Below are 21,975 nucleotides of genomic sequence, written 5' to 3'. Positions count from 1 at the left end.
AGTCTGACAGGTGTGAGGCAGGCACACAGGGAAATGAATTGATCCACGGTGCACACTTAGCTTCTGGACCTTTAAACACAGATTTTTAAGCGTATTTATTTATTTTTACGACCAGGCCTCACTGTGTAACCTTGACTGGCCTGGGGCTTGAAGGGCTGTGCAGACCAAAGAGCTGCCTGTCTCTGCCTCCTGTGTGCTAGGATTAAAGGCATATATAACACCATGCACAGTCAAAATTTTTATTTAAAATAAATTTTTTTAATTATATTTATTGTGTGTGTGAATACACACATGTGCCCAAGTGTGTTTTCCATAGTGCATGTGTGAAGGTCAAAGGACAACTTGAAAAAGTCAGTTCTTTTTACTGTGTGGATTCTGGGATTGAACTCAGATTTTTAGGCTAAGCAACAAACATCTTTACCTGGTGAGCCATCTCTTCAACCTTAATTTTTGTTTTTTTTAATTCAAGGAGCTGGGAATGTTGCTCAGTAGACACAAGTCCCTGGGTTCACCTCTAAGCACTCCCCACTCTGAATGAAATGACCAAGAAGTGACATGTGACACTTTTGTAGGGTCTTCTGAGATTGGGGGCTTTTCTGCAGCCTTTGGAACAGGGAACCAGATAGCCAGTATCCTTTTCTTCATTTCACAGGAGAGAAAATTGAGACCCTGTGAGACTTGTTCCTGTTCTTGACATTCACTCCCAGAACCCTGGGGGCTCTGTGCTAGGCACTGGGATACTGCTGTCTCTCTGTTAACTGTGATTTGCTCTGTCTGAAGGTCAGGAAAACGCTTGGAGTTTGGAAAGCCAGCCTCACAGATCTCATCACCAGCGCTGCCATCCACCCATGATGTGGTCAAGCTTTTGCTTTAGGACCAATGGGAACTGCACCCTCACCTGTCTTACTGTCTTACCCCCTTACATCCAGCTTTTGGTTGTTGAATTTTCAAGTTAATTTGAGAAATAAGAGCCAGCATCACCAGCATTTACTTTGTGCTGTGCAGCCTAAGCTGACTAAGGCTGTTGGCCGTAGACTCGGCGTCATCCCCGTAATGTGTCCCAGTCCCTGGCAGTGTGTGTGCCATAGGAATGAGCTGGTACCCTCCTCACCCCCTAGAGCAGGCAGTGCTAAGGTATGGATGATGGGGCTACCCTGTCATTGGCTACCTAGAGTTTTAATGGCCTCCAGAGGTGTTTTGCATATGAATAATATTCTTCAGGGGGACTAAAGCCCAGTTCAGGAGCTCTCCTCTGCAGCCTATTTCCAACTGGAGCTGTCTTCTGGAATATTCTGCCAGTGCTTTTACAGCAGGATTAAATTGTGTCTAGGACTGGGAGATTACAGAGGCATAGGGCTGTTTTAAACTATGGTTGTGTACTTTTGCCACCTTTCTCTGTCCTGGAACTTGCTATGTAGACCAGGCTGGCCTTGAACTTAGAAATCTGCCTGCCTCTGCCTCCCAAGTACTGGGATTAAAGATGTATGTCACCACTGCCCAGCCCTTTGACACTTTTAATCTGCCTCAGGATTTTAGAGGTGTGTCTGACTCTCAGGTCAGTGGGAGACTATCCTCTGTAGATAAACCCTGCCTCCTATCTTTCCTGAGTCCCTTGCACTAATGTTGGAGTGACTTCTGCATCATGACAACTCAGAGTTGGACTGGCCTTTTTTATGCCATCCCTAAGAACAAGACTTCATCCAGACACCATAGAATAACCAGGGTGACTAAAACATCACATTGAGATTGCTGGCGGACTCTCCCTTGGGATGTGGAGAAATCAGCGCAGGAACTGCAATGCCAGACTCTGTCTGGTCTGGGGTGAAGCACTGCCTCATGCTTGGTCCTCAGTAAGAAGCAATCACACACTAATTTCCAGAGCTTAGCAGCCTTCACTTTGCTACTAACTTATTTTCTAGTAGATGGGGCAAAACTGGCCTTGAATTGGACCTAGAACTTTGAGTGCTACTGACATTCACAAAGTGGTTTTAAGCTCTGTGGCTATTTGTTCCACTCAGACATTCTAATCTGGAAAAAGATGGATTTTATTTTTTATATTAAAAAAATAATAAAATAAAAAAAAATGCCTGCTTTGCTGTTGTGTTTGGTCCTTCCATGTCTGTGCACATGGCCCTGAAGTTAGTTGTTCTTTTTTTGTTTAGCCAAGTAATAAAATAATGGGATAAGTATTTTGTGTGTGGGTATACGTAGTTGCTTGTGTGGATTTGGAGACACATATGTGCACATGTATGGGGATCAGAGGTCAGCATCTGGTATCTTCCTCAGTTGTATGGGTGGTGTATGTAGGTGTTTGGGTGAGTGTGGGGGGCACATGTGTGCACAGAGGTCAATGTTTGGTGTCTTATTTTTGAGGTAAGGTCTCTTGCTAAACTCGAGTTCATTTAACAAGCTCCAAGAATCCCCTTTTCTCTGCCCTGCAGGGTAGGGTTACAGAAGTATACCATCTTGCCCAGCTTTTATGTGGGTACTAAGAGTAGTCAGGGCCTCAATCTGTTCACACTGAATCTGTTCTTTAAAATTTTCTATGGAAGTCAGCTTTTCCGCAGCTATTTGGGGGAAATGTTTGTATGTCATTCCAGTTATATTAGCATTTGGTAGAAGGATTGGCTTTTTCAGTATCGGTATTCCCTGTCTCATTTTTTTCTTTTCTTTTAACATATTGAGTCGGGCTTTGGAAAAGTTTGTGTGGACTAGAACTTTTGCAGAGCATGTCTGCCTATAGTGCTATAATTGGGAATTAACGGGCCCTGGCCTGCTTCTGTAGGGTCTTCATGCTAAGAACAGTTTCTTAAATGGTTACTTGGGGTGGGGTGAGATAGCTTTGGACTTATGGTCATCCCTGTCTCAGCCTTCCATGGGCCACCATGCCTAGGTGTTTGGGTTTTTATTTTTTTTAAACAGATCTGCTTGAAGATGAATGTGTTTTAGAGGCAGATGTGGCCTGCAAGTCTGAAATATTTATTTTTAAGTCCATTGTGTGTGAGCCATAACACTCACATGAGTGTATGCCAACACTCATGTGATGTTCAGAGTACAGCTATCTTTATGTATTTGAGACAGGATCTCATTATATAGATCATGCCATCCCAGAACTATGTAGCCCAGGCTGGCCTTAAGTTTTCAATCCTCCTACCTCCCCCTCCTAAGTACTGGGAGTACAGGCATAACACCCCTGTACCTGATGCCTGAAGGTAATTTTATACAGTAATTTTAGTGTGTCTGAGTTTTGATTATGGCCCATTCCATTTGGGATTTTCCAGTATTGGTGGATAAGAGTCTTCAGAGGTGTTGGGGACATTTGGATTTTCAGACTAGATACTCAACCAGTACAGAGACAGGTTTGGTTGTAAAATGTTCTCCTTAGTACCTCAGTTACACAGCCTGGTACACAACCTTCTAGCTGCTCATGCCCAGTCAAGCATGTTGTATCTCCATGATTGTTTCCTCAGTTTATGAAAGAAATAAAAAGTTCACAGGGTCACTGAGAGGATTAAATAAGAATGTCCTGCCCCATCCTGCAAAAGACAACAGCTTGATAGAAGAGCCAACTTCATCCCGTGACTTATAACCTTTTATTAGTGAAAGTGTCCATGGGTACAACCTGGGTGCAATAAGACAGTGTGATCTCTATTTTCAGCCCTTGGAGCAGTGTTTCCTTTTTAATTCACATGACAAAAATAGTCACTTGGTCTTGGTGAACTGTGTGTGTGTGTCTGAGGTGTGGCAGCCAGAGAGGAGAAGGGAATTTTCAAACAAGGGCTTTCCTCCCTAACTGGAACGGTCAGGGAATGATTTGGGAGTGAGCTGGGGGCAGTGGTATCCATTTAGGTAATTTACTCATTTCATGTAAACAAAGTTGCTGGTGACTGGTGACTGTGGCTATTTTCCTAAAACCTATCTTCGCAGTCCCACGGAATGCAAGGTCTGGCCTGCATCTCTTATTTGGGTTTTGTTTGATAGCACATCCTAAAACCTGAATTCACACCCTTTGTGTAGGGCTGTGGGGTTGAGTCATGGTGAGGGATGGAGTGATGTCTGCGGCAGAGTCTGCTGGGTTCTGCTGTCTTTAGTGTTTTGTTTTCCCTGCCATGGTATATAATTCTGAATTTATTCACTGGCTTTGGTTCCATTGAAGTCTGAGTCCCGAGCGTCCATTTCTTCTTCAGAACCATCTGTGTTTTCAATAACTCTACGGCCTCCAGCCCTCCTGGAAGGAACAAAGGAGGCCTCGTTTCCTCGCCTGTGGGTTTTAAGCAGAGAATACACATGTCGTTAGTAAGGAAATCTCCCAGCAAATTGGAAGAGGTTTTTATCAAGGGCTGAGACCAAACACACACTTAACATGAATGAATGAGTCACAAACAAATTCAGGGTGAGTCCCAGCCAGTCTTAAAAGTCTGGGTGGTTCCATTTATTCAGTTGGCATGGGATTATTGGCTTTTAAAATATGTCTGGTTTGGTCATTTAATAATACTTAGGATTCTGGTCTGCGAAGACCTGGGAAGAGAAAAAGGACAAGATAGGTGGAGAGTAGCTGAGACAGGCCTAGTGAGAAAAGGTGCTGTTTTATCTGTAAGATTTCTGTCCTTTGTGGGAATAATAAAGGCATGGTTTTAGGTTTTCAAAATGGACTCCAAAGGCAGAGTGGAGAGAGAGAGTGACACGACACAGAGGACACTCCTTAGTTGAAGGGTAACAACAGCATCATCTCCCTGTGTGGAACTTCCTATCCTGAGTTCTCCCATGGTAGAGAGACTTGAGTGTCTGCCATGGTTTCTGCGTTGAGTGTGTATTTTCCTCACTGTGGTCACATGATACATAACATAAAGTGGATGCTCAATGAATATTTGAAATTGTTAGTCTGAGGTGCATGTTTGTTTCAGTGGGCAGGGCAGCCCTGAATCTTTACAACTCCTGTCTTCAGCCTCTGGCCTGCTCCATCCTGGCTATCCAAGACCACCGGATTTTATAGGAAGGGCTAATTATATAGAGTATGGCTTTGGGTGAGAGGAGCAGGTGGGAAGAAAGGGAGAATGGTCAGTTTACTTACAGCTAACCTTTGCTATTTCACAGAAGGTTATGTGGATGTTCAATGACGCAACACATGATCTTGTTGGGCCCCCACCAGCACAGCCCTATTTGACCTGAATTTGAAGACAGGTGCTAACCCAGTTTAGTACAGTTAAGAAAGCCAATGTTGGGTAACAAAAGCAACTTGCTGGTCATAGGAAGGCTAGAGGGAGAAGCCATGAGAGTGTGTCCACCACTGACCCATTCTGTAGCCAAAGGAGCAGCTCGGACAGATGACACACCAGAGGCATAGGCAGGCCCAAAGGTTATGATCGGCAGGTGGGGGAGCTCCCAGTGTGAACCTTTCAGGGTTTCCTAAGATGCAGTGATCAGGAATAAATACTTCAAAAGTTGTAGCCACTCCCAAAGTAAGACACCCTGGCCAGCTTCAGAGGGTCGCTTCAGAAGGGCCACTTCCTTGCCCATTTCTTCTCAATGCTGTGGGTCAGAGAGAAGGGGCCTAGAGTGCATTGTGGAGAGGTGACTGTTAGTGGCCCTCTCCTCACAGCTACATTTTTGCTTGGGAACCTGAACCCAGTGGGTGGTGGCCTGGGCTGGAAATTGTTTAAGTCTACATTGAGGTTCTAGTCACTTTGTGTCTTTTGGGAAAGTCTGTATTTGCTGACTCAAAAGATTTGTCCCTTAACCTCAGACACAAGTCATGCCCTAGTCATCAAGAGAGTCTGCAGGGGCATGGTTCCAGTGCAGGGATCACTATTGGAAAGAGTGGTTCCAAATCCTAAACAAAAGGTTGATACCAGCTGGGCGGTGGTGGTGCACACAGTTAATCTCAGCACTCGGGAGGCAGAGGCAGGTGGATCTCTGAGGTCAAGGCCAGCCTGGTCTACAGATTGAGGTCCAGGACAGCCAGGGCTACTCAGAGAAACCCTGTCTTCAAAAACAAAAACAAAAACAAAACAAACAAACAAAAATAAACAAACCAAAAAAAAAGGTTGATACCAACTCTCAGTTACAGGAAATAAGGGACCCTGCCAAAGGTTTTCTTAAAGGGTCTCTCCTCCTGGAGGGTTGTATTTCCAAACTCTTGGAGTTTACTCTAGGCACTGTGAGCAGAACAGGCCTCCATAGGAGAGTGGAAGCCTCTGCTATTTTGCCAGGACATTGTTTCCTGTTGGCTAGAGAAGGTTCCTCTGCTCCCCCCTCGCATCCTTGGGGATGCTCTCTGCAAAACCTCAACCAGCTTTAAGTATTTGGCAGCAAGAGCAAAGTTGAAGTTCTACAAGGAACAGGTAGATAACAAGCAAGGGTGTCTTTAGCCTCAGTTTGGGGACTGGGAACTCCATTGGGCCTTTGTTGCCTGGCTACACGATACCAGAAAAAAAAAAAAAAAAAAAAAAGATGCTTAAAATCCCAGAGAAGCAGAAACCCCTTATTGACAAGGGCCCCATGTACTTTGAGTCCATTCCCCTGACCGTGAAAATGTGCAAGCCCATGAGGCCTCCAGAAAAGGTTCCTACAGGTAATGTCCAATTCCCACCCTCATGTACTGAAAATTGGGCAGTAAGCATTGAGCCCAAGATCAAGCCATTTGAAGCCCTGGCATCTGTGCTATGTCAGGGAGTGCTCATGTCCTTTGGACAGGACAAGTTTAACCATGAGTAGATGAGTTTCTGGGCTGTGGTCAATGTGGCCCTGTGTTTATTTTATTCTGGACTATGACCCAGGCCAGCCAGATAGAAGCCAGGTCCATTTTCTAGGGGTTATGCAAAGGGGAAGGTATCTCACCTGTACAAGGAAAGTACACTGCTGAGCATCCTGACAGTGTATGAGTGGCCTCAGCATGCAGCTAAGAACAATCCCTGCAAGGGCTAGGGCTGTAGCTCAGTTGGTAAAGTACTTGTCTACCATGCAAGCATAAATCTCTGGGTTCCATCCTCAGTATCACATAAAACAGTGTAGTGGCACATGCCTGTAACTACAGCACTTGGGAGACAGAAGCAGGTAGATTTCTAGCTTAAGGTCACCCTTGTCTACATAGTGAGTTCAAGGACAGCCTGGCTTATATGAGACACTGTCACAAAACAACAAAACCAAAACCAAAACAAACAAATAAAAAAAACAAAACAAAGCATGCAGACTTTTAAAATCTAATGGAGATGTGATCAAGGTGTTTTGCTAGAAGCCATGTTTGAAAAAATGCCAGAAGGAAGGGCAATGACTCAAGAGATGAGGTCTGTTCCTTACATTCACAATTCTGAACTAAGCCAAGCCTTCAGATTGGGGGATCTCACAGAAATTTGCAAGGACTTGGAAAAGGGAGGACACAGGGAAGGAGTGCTGGGCACAGAAGAATGGGGATAAGGAAGGGGTGCTGAGACAGAGGATTAGGGACAAGGAAGGGGTGCTGAGACAGAGGATTAGGGACAAGGAAGGGGTGCTGGGCACAGAGGAATGGGGACAAGGAAGGGGTGCTGGGCATAGAGGAATGGGGACAAGGAAGGGGTGCTGGGCATAGAGGAATGGGGACAAGGAAGGGGTGTTGGGCACAGAGGAATGGGGACAAGGAAGGGGTGCTGGGCATAGAGGAATAGGGACAACATGACACACAGGAGCTGCAAAGGTGGAGACACAAGATACCTGGTGGCTCACTGCGAAGTTTCCTGTGAGGGGGGCCCTCTGAAACAGAGAGAGTCCCCAGAGGTTACCATCCACACTTGGGAGGGAGCCAGTTAAGTATGCTAAAGGCACTAGCTTCAATTAATGAAAGGTACTTCTAAGTCAACATGAACCAGAGAGCCAGCCTGGAGAAACTGGCACTAAAAACAACGACAGGCACTATTTAAACTTCTGTCCTCCCGAGTCACGTGAGAACCACCTAGAAATCCCGGCATTGTACAAAGGTAAGAAAAGGCCAGTCTGAAAGGCCAGTGTTGGACCAGATGCATGTGCACGTATGTGTGCTGTGTGTGGATATCATCTTCATGAACACTACCTATCTTGTTTTTTCAGACAGGTTCTCACTGGCCCAGAGTTCACCCATTGGGCTAGGCTAGCTGGCTGAGAAGTCCCAGGAATACTCCTGTGTCTGCCTCCCCAGAACTGGGATTCCAAAATCTACCACCATGCCCAACTTGTTTTATGGAATTGAACTTGGGTCCTCGTGCTCGAAGAATTACCAAGTGAGCCACTGCCCTAGCTCTGGTCTCTGTTGGCTTTGGCAGCTAAGTGGGAGGTGATGAGCAGCATGGCAGATGTTTCAGGCGCGTAGAAAGCCATCTACCTGGCCAACAACACTGTGAAACTTGCTCAGTGGTTTCTTGTCTGCTGATTCCTTATTTGATTTCTTGCCACACAGCTCTAGGGTTTGAGCTCATGTGTCTGTGCACCTAGACTTAGAGAATGTGGTACATATTGGCATGACAAAATGGTTTGGTTCTATCTTGGGCCCGTACCACCACAGGTCAAGTAAGTGGGCAGAACCCACAGAGATGGTAAACATGACCTCAAAGAACCATTAAGCCTAAGAGAGAAGAGAGACATCAGTACAGGGGCAGATAGCTGAGGTGACTGTCCTCCAGCCCTGCTACTCAGGGCACATTCTTTGGGTCATTGTGGAAACAGCTCTTGTGTATTGAACCTTCAGCAGTGGAGCATCTCCTATACCTTTACTAGACTGGAAAAGTTGGGAACAATGGTTTCTAGCCTGTCAAGTAGGAACCATAACATTCTCATCTTGAGGGACTCGAGGCTCCTTTCAAAACAGATCACTGAAAGTAAAAAGATGAAAAAGAGACCAAGATGGAACCTGGGTAGTCCAATGCATAGTGGGTTTGTGATGGAGAGAGAAGGGCAGCCAGGGGAGTAAGCCCTGTGAGGCCCAGGGAAGAGGTCCTGTGATGGTCACTCTACCACGGGCTATTTGCAGCCATGTTGTAGCCTAAAGAAGGCCATTGATTGATGCTACCTGCACATTGTATGTGGAAAGGGGTGGCAGAAAAGCAGGATTAGGATGTTCATTTAACGGAATAACTGAAGGAGAGTGAGACAGCACCCAGGTGCACAAAGGGAATGCAAAGCTGATGAGGGCTAGGTTTAACAAGGCCTTGGCTCTGCTACATAGTTCAGCACAGATGTCAGGGCGATGTAGGGGAAGACTGGTGTGTATTTCACTATCACTTCTGTTTTCCAGTTAAAAAAGAAGTGAGATCATCAGTGGAAAGTGAGATGAGAGATAAGAAATCTACTTGTTGGGGAGATTAGTTAGCTATCAGCACACTCAGAATGGAAGTGGCAGTGGGCTGTCATCTAGTTCGTGTCTCGGCTATGCAGAAGGTATTACACTAGGGTTGGGCCTGGCACCAGCCTAATGAAGCCCGAAAAGCAAGAAAGGGCTACAGAGTGATGAGGCATAAAGGGCAGGTGCATGGTTGACCATGGAAAGGAAGCTGGAGCCACTGGAGGCCATGGAAGAAAACATGGAGGGAGCAAAGAACACAGAGCTAGCTAGATAGCTACCACTGGCAGGATGCCTACAGTGCAGTAAGGATTCTAGAGTCTCTCGTCACATCCAAGAGTGCAACAAGATCAAGGGACAGAAAGCAAAGCTCCTAGGATATTAAAATCACAGAGAACAGTGGAGGAAGAGAGGCTAGAAGGCTGGAGTGTCCAGAATGACATGGTATAGAGTGGGAGGCAGCCTTGACCAAGAGGACTGAACCCAGTCCCCACAATAGTGTGGGCAGGGCATCTTCATGAGGGGCCACCTGGCAACTTCTGGAGACATTTGTAGCTGTCACAGTGTCGGGTAGATGGGCCTGCTGAACACCTTATATGTATAGCCCAGCCCAACCCTAGCCGACACAGCAGTGTGCTGAGGGTGAGAACCTGAGATAGAAGGTTCAAAAAGAAGATAAGAGCCGGGCAGTGGTGGCGCACGCCTTTAATCCCAGCACTCGGGAGGCAGAGCCGGCCGGATCTCTGTGAGTTCGAGGCCAGCCTGGGCTACCAAGTGAGTTCCAGGAAAGGCACAAAGCTACACAGAGAAACCCTGTCTCAAAAAACCAAAAAAAAAAAAAAAGAAGATAAGAAATGAGGGTTGGTAGGTAGTTATCCATCCTGCAATGAAGGATAGGCTTCTGGACTAGTAAAAATGTCCAGTGAATCACAAAGGTGAGAGGGAGTTGAGGGTACTGTTGGGTATAGGGATGCAGGGGAGTAGATGCAGGGGTGCAGGGCAGGCACTTCAGGCTGGCAAGCCCACCCCCAGCTGTCCCCCCCAATTCCTCACCTGAGCTTGCTCTTGAGGGCATTCACCTCTCGGCCCATGGCCTCGTTACTCTCAGTAGCCTCATCTAGCTCCCGCTGCAGCTTCCTGCGGTTGGCATTGATGCGCTGGGACTCTTCCTCTGCCTCTTCCAGCTGCCTCTTCAGCTGCTTGACCTTGGTATTTCCTTTCTCTGCCTGCCATGGGAAGGACAGTGGGTCAGCAAGGCTGTACATGTGGGGCCCCAAAGCTCTGGGTAAGGCCAAGACAGGGAGGAAGGGGCAGCAGCTGTGGCTACCTGCTCCTTGTACTGTTCTGCCATCTTGCGCTCATCCTCCACCTGCAGCAGGACCTCCTTCAGCTTCTTGTCCTTTTGCTTCAGTGACTTGGTAGCTGCCTGTTTCTCTCTGTCATAGAGAGGAAAGGAAGGTAATTTCAGATTGAGATGGCATCCTTATAGTTGGTATGTTAACCTAGACATGGCATCCCTGTAGTAGAATATTATTTTAAAGTGTGTTACTTTTGTTTATGTTGCATTTGTTTAACTTTGTAAACCTGTGTTACTGTGCCTGTGTAAAACACCTGATGGTCTAATAAAGAAATGGCCAATAGCAAGGCAGGAGAAAGGATAGGTGGAGCTGGCCGGCAGAAAGACTATATAGAGGGAGAAATCTGGGAATGGAGAGGACTCCAGGGGCCAGCCACCCAGCAAGCCATGGAATAAGAGTAAGTTACAGAAGTAAGAGAATGGGAAAAGCCCAGAGGCAAAAGGTAGATGGGATAAGCTAAGTTAAGGAAAGCTGGCTAGAAACTAAGCCAAGCTAAGGCCGGATATTCATAATTAAGAATAAGCCTCCATGTGTAATTTATTTGGGAGCTGGGGGGCAGGTCCCCAAAAGAGTAAAGCCAAACAATACATCCTAGCTTCTTCAATCCCCAAATCAAGAGTTACCCCAAAGAGAGCCAGATGTAGAATAAAGAAAGGTGAGGTATCAAGGCATGATACAACCCACTGACCTAAGAACCTCTTGTGAAGAAATGAGCCAGCCACAAAAGGTTTTCATTGATGTGAGATGCCCCCATAGGCAAATGTTTGATACCCAGCAGGACAGGCCATTTGGCAAGGTTGTAGAACTTAGCTTAGTTGTGGGTCACGTGGTTTAGCTAGCTGAATGGGTCAATAGAGGCAGGACTTAAAGCTGATATTTGCTTCTGGTTTAGCCCAAACTCTCTGATGCCTGATCCACCAATATGTAAGAAGCAGCAGTGGCAGGTGAGCTGACCCCAAAACAAGCTGCTCCATAATGCCTTTCCCACATGAGGAACCAAAACAAACCCTGTCTTAAGTTGCTTTTGATCAGGCAGCTTGTCAAAGTGAGAAAAGTCATCAATGGACTCAGCATGAGCCATCCCAGGTATAGTTGGGGATGATGGGGAAGGAAGGACAAAGGATGTTTTTGTTGTTGCTGGGTTTTTGTTTTTGTTTTTGAGCTGATGCAAATGTTCTAAAAATATGATCATTCTGCACATCTGCAAGTAAACTAAAAACCACAGGATTGTGTGAATCATCCAGAAAGCTGGTATAAGTAGCTCAGAATCTTTAAAACATTAAGTTGTAAAGATGCTGTGACTCACGATTAAGCAAGAAAGCTTTCTTGTGTCTGTGGGGTGGTGGTTAGATCTTTCATGTACCTGGTGGCAGGCAGGTGCCCATCAAGGCTGGCTCATGTCTGGAGGACCATCACCATCCTAACAGCAACTAACATTTGGAGGGTTTGCTCTTGGCTAGAGACAAGCCTAGTACTTTGTGTCTCCATTCTGTCCTCAGCACATCCCTGCAGTGTGGCCACCAGTGAACTCCATTGTCATATTCCAGAAATGAGGCTCTTAGGGTAAATGATTCCCCCAGCGCTCCCTTCTGGTCTCCAGAAAGCTGAGACTGGAGCTCCAATGCCCCATACCTGGCCTCCTGCTCAACCTGCTCCTCCAGCTGTGCAATCTTAGCCTCCAGGGCCGCAACAGTAGACTTGAGTTTGGCTTTGACGGCACCCTCTATCTCCTGCAACTTGCTACGGAGTTCCTTGTTTTGGCGCTCCAGCTGCTGCCGGGCACTCTCATTCTTCTGAGCTGCACTGCGCTCTGTGGCCAGCTCATTGCTCAGTTGCTCAGCCTGGGGAAGAGGAATGGCCATGAGGCAGAAATCATAGAGCTGGGGTGGGTATCAGAACAAGTCTACTGCCATGGGCCCCTAAGGCTAGAACACCTGCATTCTCTCTCTCTCCATCCACTCCATTCCTCGTCACTCCAAGACTTAGCTCAGAAGCCTCCTGTGTCACCTAGACTGAGCCAGGGACCTCCTGTTCAGTTCTTCCCATGTTCCCTAGCCCAGACACTGAGGGGCTACAAAAAGGTCCCTGGCACCCATCACACAGAGATGCTCAGGAAGCTTCCACTCCACAGAGGCACTAAGGACTCTTGGGACTGAGCAAAGAGCACTGAGGGAAAACACTAGAGTCATTTATGATGGCCATGTGGTAGAGAGAGCCAGATAAGACCCTGCAGGTCTGTCCAGAGTCTTCTGAAGATAGCAGACAGGTACAGGCATGCCACTAGTGGACAAGAAGGTTTTGAGTGTCAACTTGACACAAGCTAGAGTCATCACAGAGGAAGGTGCCTCAGTTGAGGAAATGACTCAATGAGATCCAGCTGGAAGGCATTTTCTCAATTAGTGATCAATGGTGGAAGGTCCAACCCATGGTAGGTGGTGCCATCCCTGGGCTGATGGTCCTTGAGTTCTATAAGAAAGCAGGCTGAGCAAGCCAAGGAAGCAAGCCAGTAAGCAGCTCCCCTATCAGCTCCTGCCTCCAGGTTCCTGCCCTGTTTGAGTTCCTCTCCTGACTTCCTTCAGTGATGAACAGCAATGCTGAAGTATAAGCCAAATAAACCCTTTCCTTCCCAATTTGCGTTTTGGTTATGGTGTTTTCTCACAGCAATAGAAACCCTAACTAAGATAAGGAGGAAGAATCCTGGACCTTATTTCCAAGTTTCCTCTCTCTCCTCCATCCCTGGAGCTGACACAAAGCAGACCCGTGGTGCATTGCTACTTAGTCACTCTTGGGCTTCACCTAGACCCTGTCTCAGGAAACCCAAGGAACTTTGCTCCTGTGTGGGGAACATGGCCAAGTGGTCTTGCCTCACTGTAGGCCCCAGGTGTCTGCTATTTTGAGTCTAGTGGCTGAGTGCCCAGTATAGGCATCCTGTGTACGGCAGAAGCAGCCACCAAGAACTAATTGGGCACCAGACAGGGGCAGGTTGCTTACTGAGTCCACTGTACTAACTTAAATGGCCCAAGGAGTTGTCCCCTCCCTTTCCCTTCACCCTAACCTCAGTATCTCCTACCTGTAGGGTGGCCTTGCGGACCCTGTCACTCATGGCCTCCATGTTGCCCTGCTCTTCCTCCAGCTCCTCCTCCAGCTGGGCAATTCTTGTCTCCAGGCGGCGCTTCTCATCCTGCAGTGTATTCCTGAGGGGAATGAAGTTGCCTTGGGGACCCACGGACCTTACCCAATTATAGGACACTCTCCCTGGAAAGGTGCTGTCTCAGGTGGCCCTGATTCTCTAAACTGGGGAAACAAGCTCAGAGGAGACTAAAGTCACCCAAGATCACCTTGTGTCATGGTTTGAATATGAAATGTTCCTCACAAACTCATGTACTGGGGGCTTGGTTACCAACTGCTGGCCTCTGATAAGTGACTAGATTCTGAGGCTCTGGCTTAATAAATGGGTTAATTCCTTGATGGATTCAAAACATAATGGAATTCCTGGATGATGAGAAGCAGGAAATGGAGGTTAGTTGGAAGGAGCAGGTCACAGTGGGGTAGGGTAGATGGGTGTCCTTTGGGACTCCACTCCCTTCTTAAATTCACAATTTCCTGTCTGCCCTGAGGTGAACAGCCTCTTCAGCATGCTCCTGCCACCATGATGTCCTGTACTAGCCTGAGTCCAGGATCAGCAGAGCCGAAGACCTTGGACTGAATCTTCTCAGACCATGATAAGCCCTTTCTCCTTTAAGCAGCCTCTCACGTATCTGAGCCATAGCAGAGCAAAATTAGATACATCCTGCTAGGAAATGGTGAACCGGGACTTACATACAGACCAGCACCAGCTAAACTAGAGTGGGGCAGGAACAATGTCTGTCTTTGCCCCTGCCCCTACTCACACAGAATGAATGAAATGACACATTTCCAAGCCCCAGTCTGTTCTGTCAGGGCTCTGATTTGCTGTCATTGAAGTGAGGGTCCCGGTGCACATTCATGCTGGTTGTTCTCTCACCCCAGGTCCACCTGCCTCCCATGCAGCCTTACCTTCCTGACAGGCTGCTGGCCAGCTCCTCAGCCAGCTCCTCCTTCTCCAGGTCAGCTTGCTTGCGAGCTCTCTCAGCTGCTGCTAGGTCCTGAAGCAGGAGAGAGAGGCTCTAGCTACCTGCACATTTGAAATGTAGTTACCCTTCTGAGCTCAGGGAGGCTCTCTTTGCTCTTTGTGGGAGGGAGGGACACTCATTTAGAAAGAAGCTGGTAAAGGGAAGGAAATCTGTGTGTCTGAGCCTAGGGGAGCAGTGTGGGTCCTGCCACACCAGCAGGAAAAGCTGCTACCTCCTGGAGCTGCATGAGGTCTGCTTCCAGGCTCTTGGCTTTCTTCTCATTCTCTTTTGAGGTGGCAAAGATCTCATCTCTGGAGGCACGGGCATCATCCAGCTCTCTCTGGAAGTCCTTCATCTGAGCCTGCATGAGTCAACAGGACAAGCAAGACCCGTTTCACTCACCTGATTCTGCACAGGGAGACTTACCTCTGCATGCCAACCCCTTGGAATTTCCAGTTTATCTTGGTGTATTCCTGATGCTTGGCTGGGCCCCAGGCCTCTAGTGTTAGAATCCTCCATGTGAACTGAGGAGAGTGGACAAGAGCCCAGTAATGGTGCCTCACTCAGAAAACAAACATCTGTGGCTAAATAGTGGCACAGAGTCAGCTGCTGGCCTGCACCTCTGACAGAGGCAGGCTGCTTCCTGAGGTCTCCACACTGATGCACCTGGCCTCTTCTTCACCCTACATTCCTTCTTCCCTGAACACAGCATCACCCACCTGCAGTTTTCGAAGCTGCTTGATGGCTTCTTCCCTCCCTTTGATGGCCGAGTCAGCCTGAAGCTCCAGGTCTTTCAGGTCCCCTTCCAGCTTCTTCTTGGCTGCTGCTGCCAGAGCCCTCTGCTTCCGTTCATCTTCCAGTTCTGTTTCATACTCATGCAGCTGAGCCAGAAAGAAAGGTACAGGCTACGGGGATGCCCCTCAGAGCCTGGGCTCACTTAGCTACTCCTTGAGCTCCCAGGGACTCAGAACAATCTGGTGGGGTTAGGGGTGTCCACTGCTTCCACCAAGTAGGTTTTAGGGGCTGAATTTAGGTCATGAATCTTGGCAGCAAGTAAGGATGGAGGATGGGGTTGTCCCCAGTCACAGATGAGAGCTGACTCACCTGCCGCTGCAGTTGCCTCCGCTTCTCCTCATTCTGCTCATCTCGAGCCTGGAGATCTCGTTCAAATTGGCCCTTGAGGGCCTGCATGTTGACCTCCAGCCTCAACTTGGCATCCTCAGTGGCCTGCAGCTCATCCTCCAGCTCCTCCAGCTGGGTTTTCATCTCTTCCATCTGGGTCTCCAAGGCACGCTTAGATTTCTCTAGCTCATGCACCTGGAAAGCAGAGTGGGTAAGGCCTTTGCTTAAGTGAGGCTTCACCCTCACGGAATGGAGGCTCATGATACTAGAGCAGTGGCCTAGGCTGCTAGAATCTGACATGAGTCCTGATGTCTCAGCCCCTGCTGCTATTCCCTGGCCTCCTGTGCCCACAGCAGACTGATGCACCTCAGTGAGGCACCAGTTGATGAGATTCAGAACCACTTACATTCTTGCCCACATCATCCTTGGAGCTGACCAGGTCTTCCATCTCAGCTTTGAGCATCTTGTTGGTCCTCTCCAGCTCCTCTTTGGCTTCCAGGGCTTCCTCGAGGGCCCGCGCTAGGGACAAAGCCTTTGTTTCCTTTTCCCTGGCCTCTGCTTCAGCTCGGTCCCTCTCGTCAGCATACTTTGAAGAGACGTTCTTTTCCTCAGCTAACAACTGAAAGAACACAAGGCTCAGAGGCATCCCCAGCATACTTGAAGCTCATTGAATGCCAGACGTGAAGAAGCCCTGTCACAACCGAATGTGCCCAGTGCAAGTGCAAGCAATTTAGATACACGTGGAAGTCAGTTAGGATAATCTTACTTTCTCACTGCTAGATCAAACTGCCCATTGGGCTAGCACATCTGCTACTGAGGACAAAGTGACATTGAATGATGTTTTTGTTGCATGGCCACAAGTATCTTTCTTACAGAGATAGCCCATGCACCATCCTGAGGGTGTATGCACATGCTTGGAGAAAGGTCAAAGATGACTCTGTTTCAACTTAACACAACTTCATCTGATGGAAGATGGAGCAACATGTTACAGATCGTAGCACCTAAAACCAGACTTGCAGAATTCAGTAGAGATAGATGAGCAGCAGGGACCTTCTAACAGCACAGGGGACACCAAACCCCACAGAATATCAAAAGAAAGACAGTGAAACACAACTTCTGGCCCTCTATTGGATAATGAGACCATGGCTGCAAATGACTGTCCAGAGCAGAAGGGCTGCTGGGAAAGGGAGGAACCAGGGTGTCCTGTACAAGCTCAACACGATGAAGCCTGTCATGGGGAGCAGTGAACCGTGAACCCCTAGCATTTGGACTCACAGCACAATCTGTAAACTGAGTTTTAGAACAACCCTATATTACATATAAAATCATGTTTATAAGTATGGGTAACATATATTAGAGCTAGTATTTAGGAGTTTGGGTCATAACAGGTGCATTTATCAGAACAGTGTGACTGCACACTTAAAGGATGTATGCTTTGAAGCATATGTAAATTTACCCCAAAGATATAAAATAATAATAATAATAATAATAATAATAATAATAATAGTGTTTTGAGACAGTCTTGCTATGTATCCTAGCCTAGGCTGACCTTAAATCCATAATCCTTCTGCTTCATCTTCCTGAGAGTCAGAATTTCAGGCCTGTGCCACCATGCCTGGCTGCAAAACTATTTTTAAGTCTTTTTTTTTTTTTTACGTTTATTTATATTTATTTGTGTATATGTGTGTGCCACAGGATGACCAGAGGACAATTTGTGGAAGTCTGGTCTCTCCTTCCACCAAGTGGATTTGATTTTTGATTTTAGGGACTGAATTTAGGTCATAAATCTTGTCAGCAACTTTATGTTAAGTCATCTCACCAGCCCAAGTATCATATAATATGTAATGTGACATGTTAAGGGAGAAGGGCACAGATATCTGTGATTTGCTTTGAAACGCGCCCAAAAGATTAAATATGTTGGGATTCTGTGATTCATCTTTATTATAAGTAACTAGGATAGGGCTAAGCATGGTGGTGCACACCTTTAATCCCAGCACTCGGGAGGCAGAGACAGGCAGATCTCTGTGAGTCAGAGGCCAGCCTGGTCTACATTACAAGTTCTAGGCCAGCCAGGGCTACATAGTAAGATCCTCTCTCCACCCCCCAACGAACCCCAAAGAAAGTAGGACAAAATGCATGTAGCACAATGTTAGTGATTGATTCTGGCAGTGACTACTCAATTGCTTTAAATTTTATATAATGAAGCATTTGGGGAAAGTGGTATTAACAAGCATATACTTTGAGGGAAGGGGCTGTGCCTCAGTTGATAGAATGTTTGCCCACCATGCAGGAAGCCCTGGGTTCAGTCCCCAGTACTGCATAAAACTGAGTATGGCACACCAGTGACCCCAGCGCTCCAAAGGTGGAAGCAAGAGGACTAGAAGTTCAGAAATTAAAAGTCAACTAAAGCTACATAGTGAGTTCAAGGCCAATACGGCCAACAGGAGACCATCTCAAAAAAAAAAAAAAAGGTGGAAATTAAATAATATGTTCTGAAGAACAGATGCTTGGAATTACTTAAAACATCCAGTAGTGCTTCTGAGTAGTCACTGAGTGAATGGGATAAATGACCCTCATTTGGTTAGGGATTATTCCAGCCCTTAAGGCTATGTCTGTGAGCAGTTTTCACAGTGTTTGTGCCTAGAAAAATCTCAATGTTAAGCATTCTGATGTGTTCATGCCTTGACCTAGTGGCCCTTATATGTCATAGCCACCTAAGATGAGACAAGATAGCCTTCCACTGCTTCCAGCAAAGTCCAGATGAAATTCAGACTCCCAGCACCACCACAGTGCCTCACAGAACTGACCTCACCCCATGTTCAAGGACAGGGCAGTGAGCTCTCAGCCCTACCTGATCAAATTTCTTCTGCTTCTTTTCCAGATTGGACACCAGTTGCCGCTGGTTGTCCAAGTCTACAACCAAATCATCCAGCTCCTGCTGAAGCCTGTTCTTAGTCTTCTCCAGTTTGTCATAGGCGGCAGCCTTTTCCTCGTACTGCTGGCTGAGGCCCTCCATCTCCTTCTGCAACCTCTTCTTCCCCTCCTCCATGGCCTCCACGGTGCTTGTGAAGTCCTGCAGCTTCTTCTTAGAGTCCGAGAGCTGGAATGGCCAAGAGTTGGGCCCTGAGAAGTGAACCCTCTTCCTCCTCACTGAGGAAATCCAACAGCAGAGGGATCTAGTGAGCAAACAAACCACACGGGCCCAGAGGAGAGGAGAGGACCCATGGGGACCCCAGAGAAGAGTCACAGCAGACCCTGTAGGTGAGGAGGGGACCCACTATGGGCCCCAGAAGAGAGGCGAGGATGCACGGTGGGCCCCAGTATGCTGTCCATACCTGAACATTCAGGGTGGAAACATGGCGCTCCAGGTTTTGCTTGGCTTCCATCTCCTCATCTAGCTGGTCCTGCAGGCTGTTCCTCTCATCTTCCAACTGACGCAGCTTGGTGGACACATTGAGCTTCTGCCGAGTTTCTTCTTGAAGTAGCTCCTACAAGGGAAAGCATGCATGGCGGTCTCAGGAATTCCCCCAAGGAAGCAGGCACTCCAGGTCTCCCAGGTGGTGCAGTAGGATACTTACTTGAGTGTCTTGAAGCTGGGATCCAAGGGATGCCACATCCTTGGTCAGTTTGATGGCCTTGCCCTCTGCCTCATTGAGCATGCCTGTGACACTCTCCACTTCATTCTGAGAAGGGTGAGAGACTGGTGAGTTGAAACTCATATGACACATCAGCAAGAGGAGCTTTTTTATTCAGAGTACATCACATACCTTTGTGGGATAGGACCTGTGGTGGCCAGTGACAGAAAATGCCCAGGAAGTGAGAGACAACTGTGGCTCCTTCTGGAACCATCAGCTACAAGTTGAGAATCCTGGCCTAGACTCTGCAGTTCTAAGAACCTATCAGAGCCCCATCGTATTGACTGGGCCCAGTTAGGATCCACCTTATTGGATTCCAAGTCTACACTAAGGTTGGCAGAGATGAGCTGCAGATCTCACAGTCCCAGTGTTGAAAGTCACTCCTGACTTGTTCATCCTTACCACTGGGGAGGAAACTGTAGGTAGGTCCTGCTCTCACCCCTACTTATTGCTCTTTCATGACCTTTATGGCCATCACCAAAGAGGTGGCTGCTAAAGGCATGGAGCAGAGCCCCTTCCTGCATCTCTGCATTCTATACCAGCCCTGGCGGCTCTGCACAGGTGTAGGCATGGAGCAGAGCCCCTTCCTGCATCTCTGCATTCTATACCAGCCCTGGCGGCTCTGCACAGGTGTAGGCATGGAGCAGAGCCCCTTCCTGCATCTCTGCATTCTATACCAGCCCTGGCGGCTCTGCACAGGTGTGCCTGGGACGTACAGCTGTAGCCCCTACCTCACTTTTCCCATTTATAATGAGGCTTTAAGTGTCACTGTATATTGGAGTAGCAAACCCCTGTTCTCAACTTCAGGGAACCAGACCTGTGGTGTTTCCCTGCTCCCTAGACCTAGCTTGTGAGTACAGTAAGTATTTATCAAACTTGGGGCCATTCTTTGGAAACTGGAACTCAGGCCAAATGTGTCTCTGAAGCTAAATCCAAAGATACACAGGCTCTATCATTCATCAGCTTCAGTTGCCTCTGTTACTTGGGATAAACACCAACATACATCTAATTGGGGCATTAGGGGCCCTTTGTTATCTGGCCACAGCTATCTCTGGTCCTATTCTGTACCATTTCTCCTTCCAACTTGTCAGCACTGCTGGCCCTTGACCCCTTCTACTTTTTACATTTACCACTGGGTCTTTGCATATACTATTGCCTCTGCTTGAAAACATATGCATCTGAGTGTCAGTGCTCCTGAGGGCAGCCTTTCCTGACCCCAGGGTGCCCTGTATTTGCCCTTGCAGTATGATGTGTGTTTTCTGGATTTTCTCTCTGTGTTTGTGGCCATCTCTCGCACCCTCAGCTGGCTGGAGTTCAGATGGCACAGAGACAATCTGTCTTCTTCCTTGTTCTTTTATCTCAGGATTAAGCACAATGCCTGGCATCCAGTAGGTGCTCAGTAAATGTTCATTAAGTGTATACATGAGGTTTTGACAAAAAGAATACACACAGGGAATGCAAGTATGCATCTCAAGGAAGCCAACTCGCTGGCAACAAAGGGACTTGGGAGGCTGAGCAGAGGTCTCTTGCAGTAGAGCAGCTGCCCTTACCTGTAGCTTGTGAACCTTGTCATTCAGTTCAGCCCGGGCACGCTCCCCATCACTGCACTTGGACAGCAGCTCCTGCAGCTGCACCTCCAGCTTCTTCTTCTTGTGCTCCACCTCCTGCTTTGCCTGGCCCAGGACACGCAGCTCCCCGGCCAGGTCAGCGTTCTCCTTCTCCAGCGTCTGCTTGCTTTTGTCCAGGTTTGCTTTGGCCTGCCAAGGGAAGCAGAGGGAGGTGGGCTTGTCTGTTCCTCTCCCTGCCCCTCCCTCTAGTCTATCTCATCCAAGGGAAGAGATAGAGGGAGCATAGATCTCCTGCAGGACTCCTGGGATTCTAGTTCCCAAACTCAGCAATCAGATCTCGAAACACATCCAGAAGCCTCATCAACCTGCATCCATGTCCTGCTCTGTATGGGTTATCAAATTTTAGGACATTTCCCAGGAAAATATGGATTCCCAGCTCTTCTTTAACAACTTCATGTTCTGTCCTGTGTAATCCCAGCACTCAGGAGGCAAATCCTGAATGTGAGGCTAGAGTTATCTAATATGATCCTGTCTCAAAAGAAGAAATAAAGAGAAAGAAAAAGAAAGGAAGGCAGACCACGGTGGCTTATGTTTGTAATCCCAGCACTCCATCTGAAGCAGGTGGATTATTATGAGTTCCAAGATAGACTGGGCTTAGAATGAGACCCTATCTAAAAATAAGAAAAATGTGTGTGTGTGGTGGGGGAGGTTGGTCTGTTTTCATATTTCAATAATTCTGACTCCCAAAAAACAAACTAAAGACCTTTTCTCAAGGCAAAGACCAGCTGATCTAGGCATGGCTACTCTGTTAGTGGGGCAGCCCCACTCCAGTTGGCTCTGATTGACACCACTCCCTATTTTCTTTCACATTCATTGTCTAATTTCCCCTGCTATTTCTGTGTTTGTTATTTTACC

The 21,975-nt window shown here is 47.5% G+C and overlaps 2 protein-coding genes across 7 annotated transcripts in view; one reads left to right on the top strand and one right to left on the bottom strand.

Moving 5' to 3' along the window:
* Nde1 (nudE neurodevelopment protein 1) overlaps nt 1-1,354 on the top strand; it is a 39,655-nt gene extending 38,301 nt beyond the window's left edge. For all 3 annotated transcript variants that reach the window (XM_059269939.1, XM_059269940.1, XM_059269941.1), the window contains exon 9: nt 781-1,354. In XM_059269939.1, the coding sequence (XP_059125922.1) occupies nt 781-874 (94 nt within the window). In that variant the 3' untranslated portion in view covers nt 875-1,354. The remainder of the gene's footprint in view (nt 1-780) is intronic.
* Nucleotides 1,355-3,579: 2,225 nt separating this feature from the next.
* Nucleotides 3,580-21,975, bottom strand: part of Myh11 (myosin heavy chain 11) — a 103,786-nt gene continuing 85,390 nt past the window's right edge. For 2 of the 4 annotated variants that reach the window (XM_059269937.1, XM_059269938.1), the window contains 15 exons: nt 21,043-21,249; nt 19,436-19,540; nt 19,193-19,345; nt 18,709-18,957; nt 16,264-16,476; nt 15,840-16,052; nt 15,455-15,616; nt 14,968-15,096; nt 14,680-14,768; nt 13,715-13,838; nt 12,277-12,485; nt 10,614-10,722; nt 10,340-10,512; nt 7,690-7,728; nt 4,150-4,261 (listed from right to left, as the gene is read on the bottom strand). In XM_059269937.1, coding sequence (XP_059125920.1) covers nt 7,698-7,728; nt 10,340-10,512; nt 10,614-10,722; nt 12,277-12,485; nt 13,715-13,838; nt 14,680-14,768; nt 14,968-15,096; nt 15,455-15,616; nt 15,840-16,052; nt 16,264-16,476; nt 18,709-18,957; nt 19,193-19,345; nt 19,436-19,540; nt 21,043-21,249 — 2,166 coding nt within the window. In that variant the 3' untranslated portion in view covers nt 4,150-4,261; nt 7,690-7,697. Of the gene's footprint in view, nt 4,262-7,689; nt 7,729-10,339; nt 10,513-10,613; nt 10,723-12,276; nt 12,486-13,714; nt 13,839-14,679; nt 14,769-14,967; nt 15,097-15,454; nt 15,617-15,839; nt 16,053-16,263; nt 16,477-18,708; nt 18,958-19,192; nt 19,346-19,435; nt 19,541-21,042; nt 21,250-21,975 lie in introns of all 4 variants that reach the window. The other 2 variants (XM_059269935.1, XM_059269936.1) reach the window with 1 other exon arrangement.

The sequence above is a fragment of the Peromyscus eremicus genome, chromosome 8a (genome assembly GCF_949786415.1).
Source record: "Peromyscus eremicus chromosome 8a, PerEre_H2_v1, whole genome shotgun sequence".
Lineage (NCBI taxonomy): Eukaryota > Metazoa > Chordata > Mammalia > Rodentia > Cricetidae > Peromyscus > Peromyscus eremicus.
The sequence above is the reverse complement of the archived record's forward strand: the minus strand, read 5'-3'. Positions and strand labels throughout refer to the sequence as shown.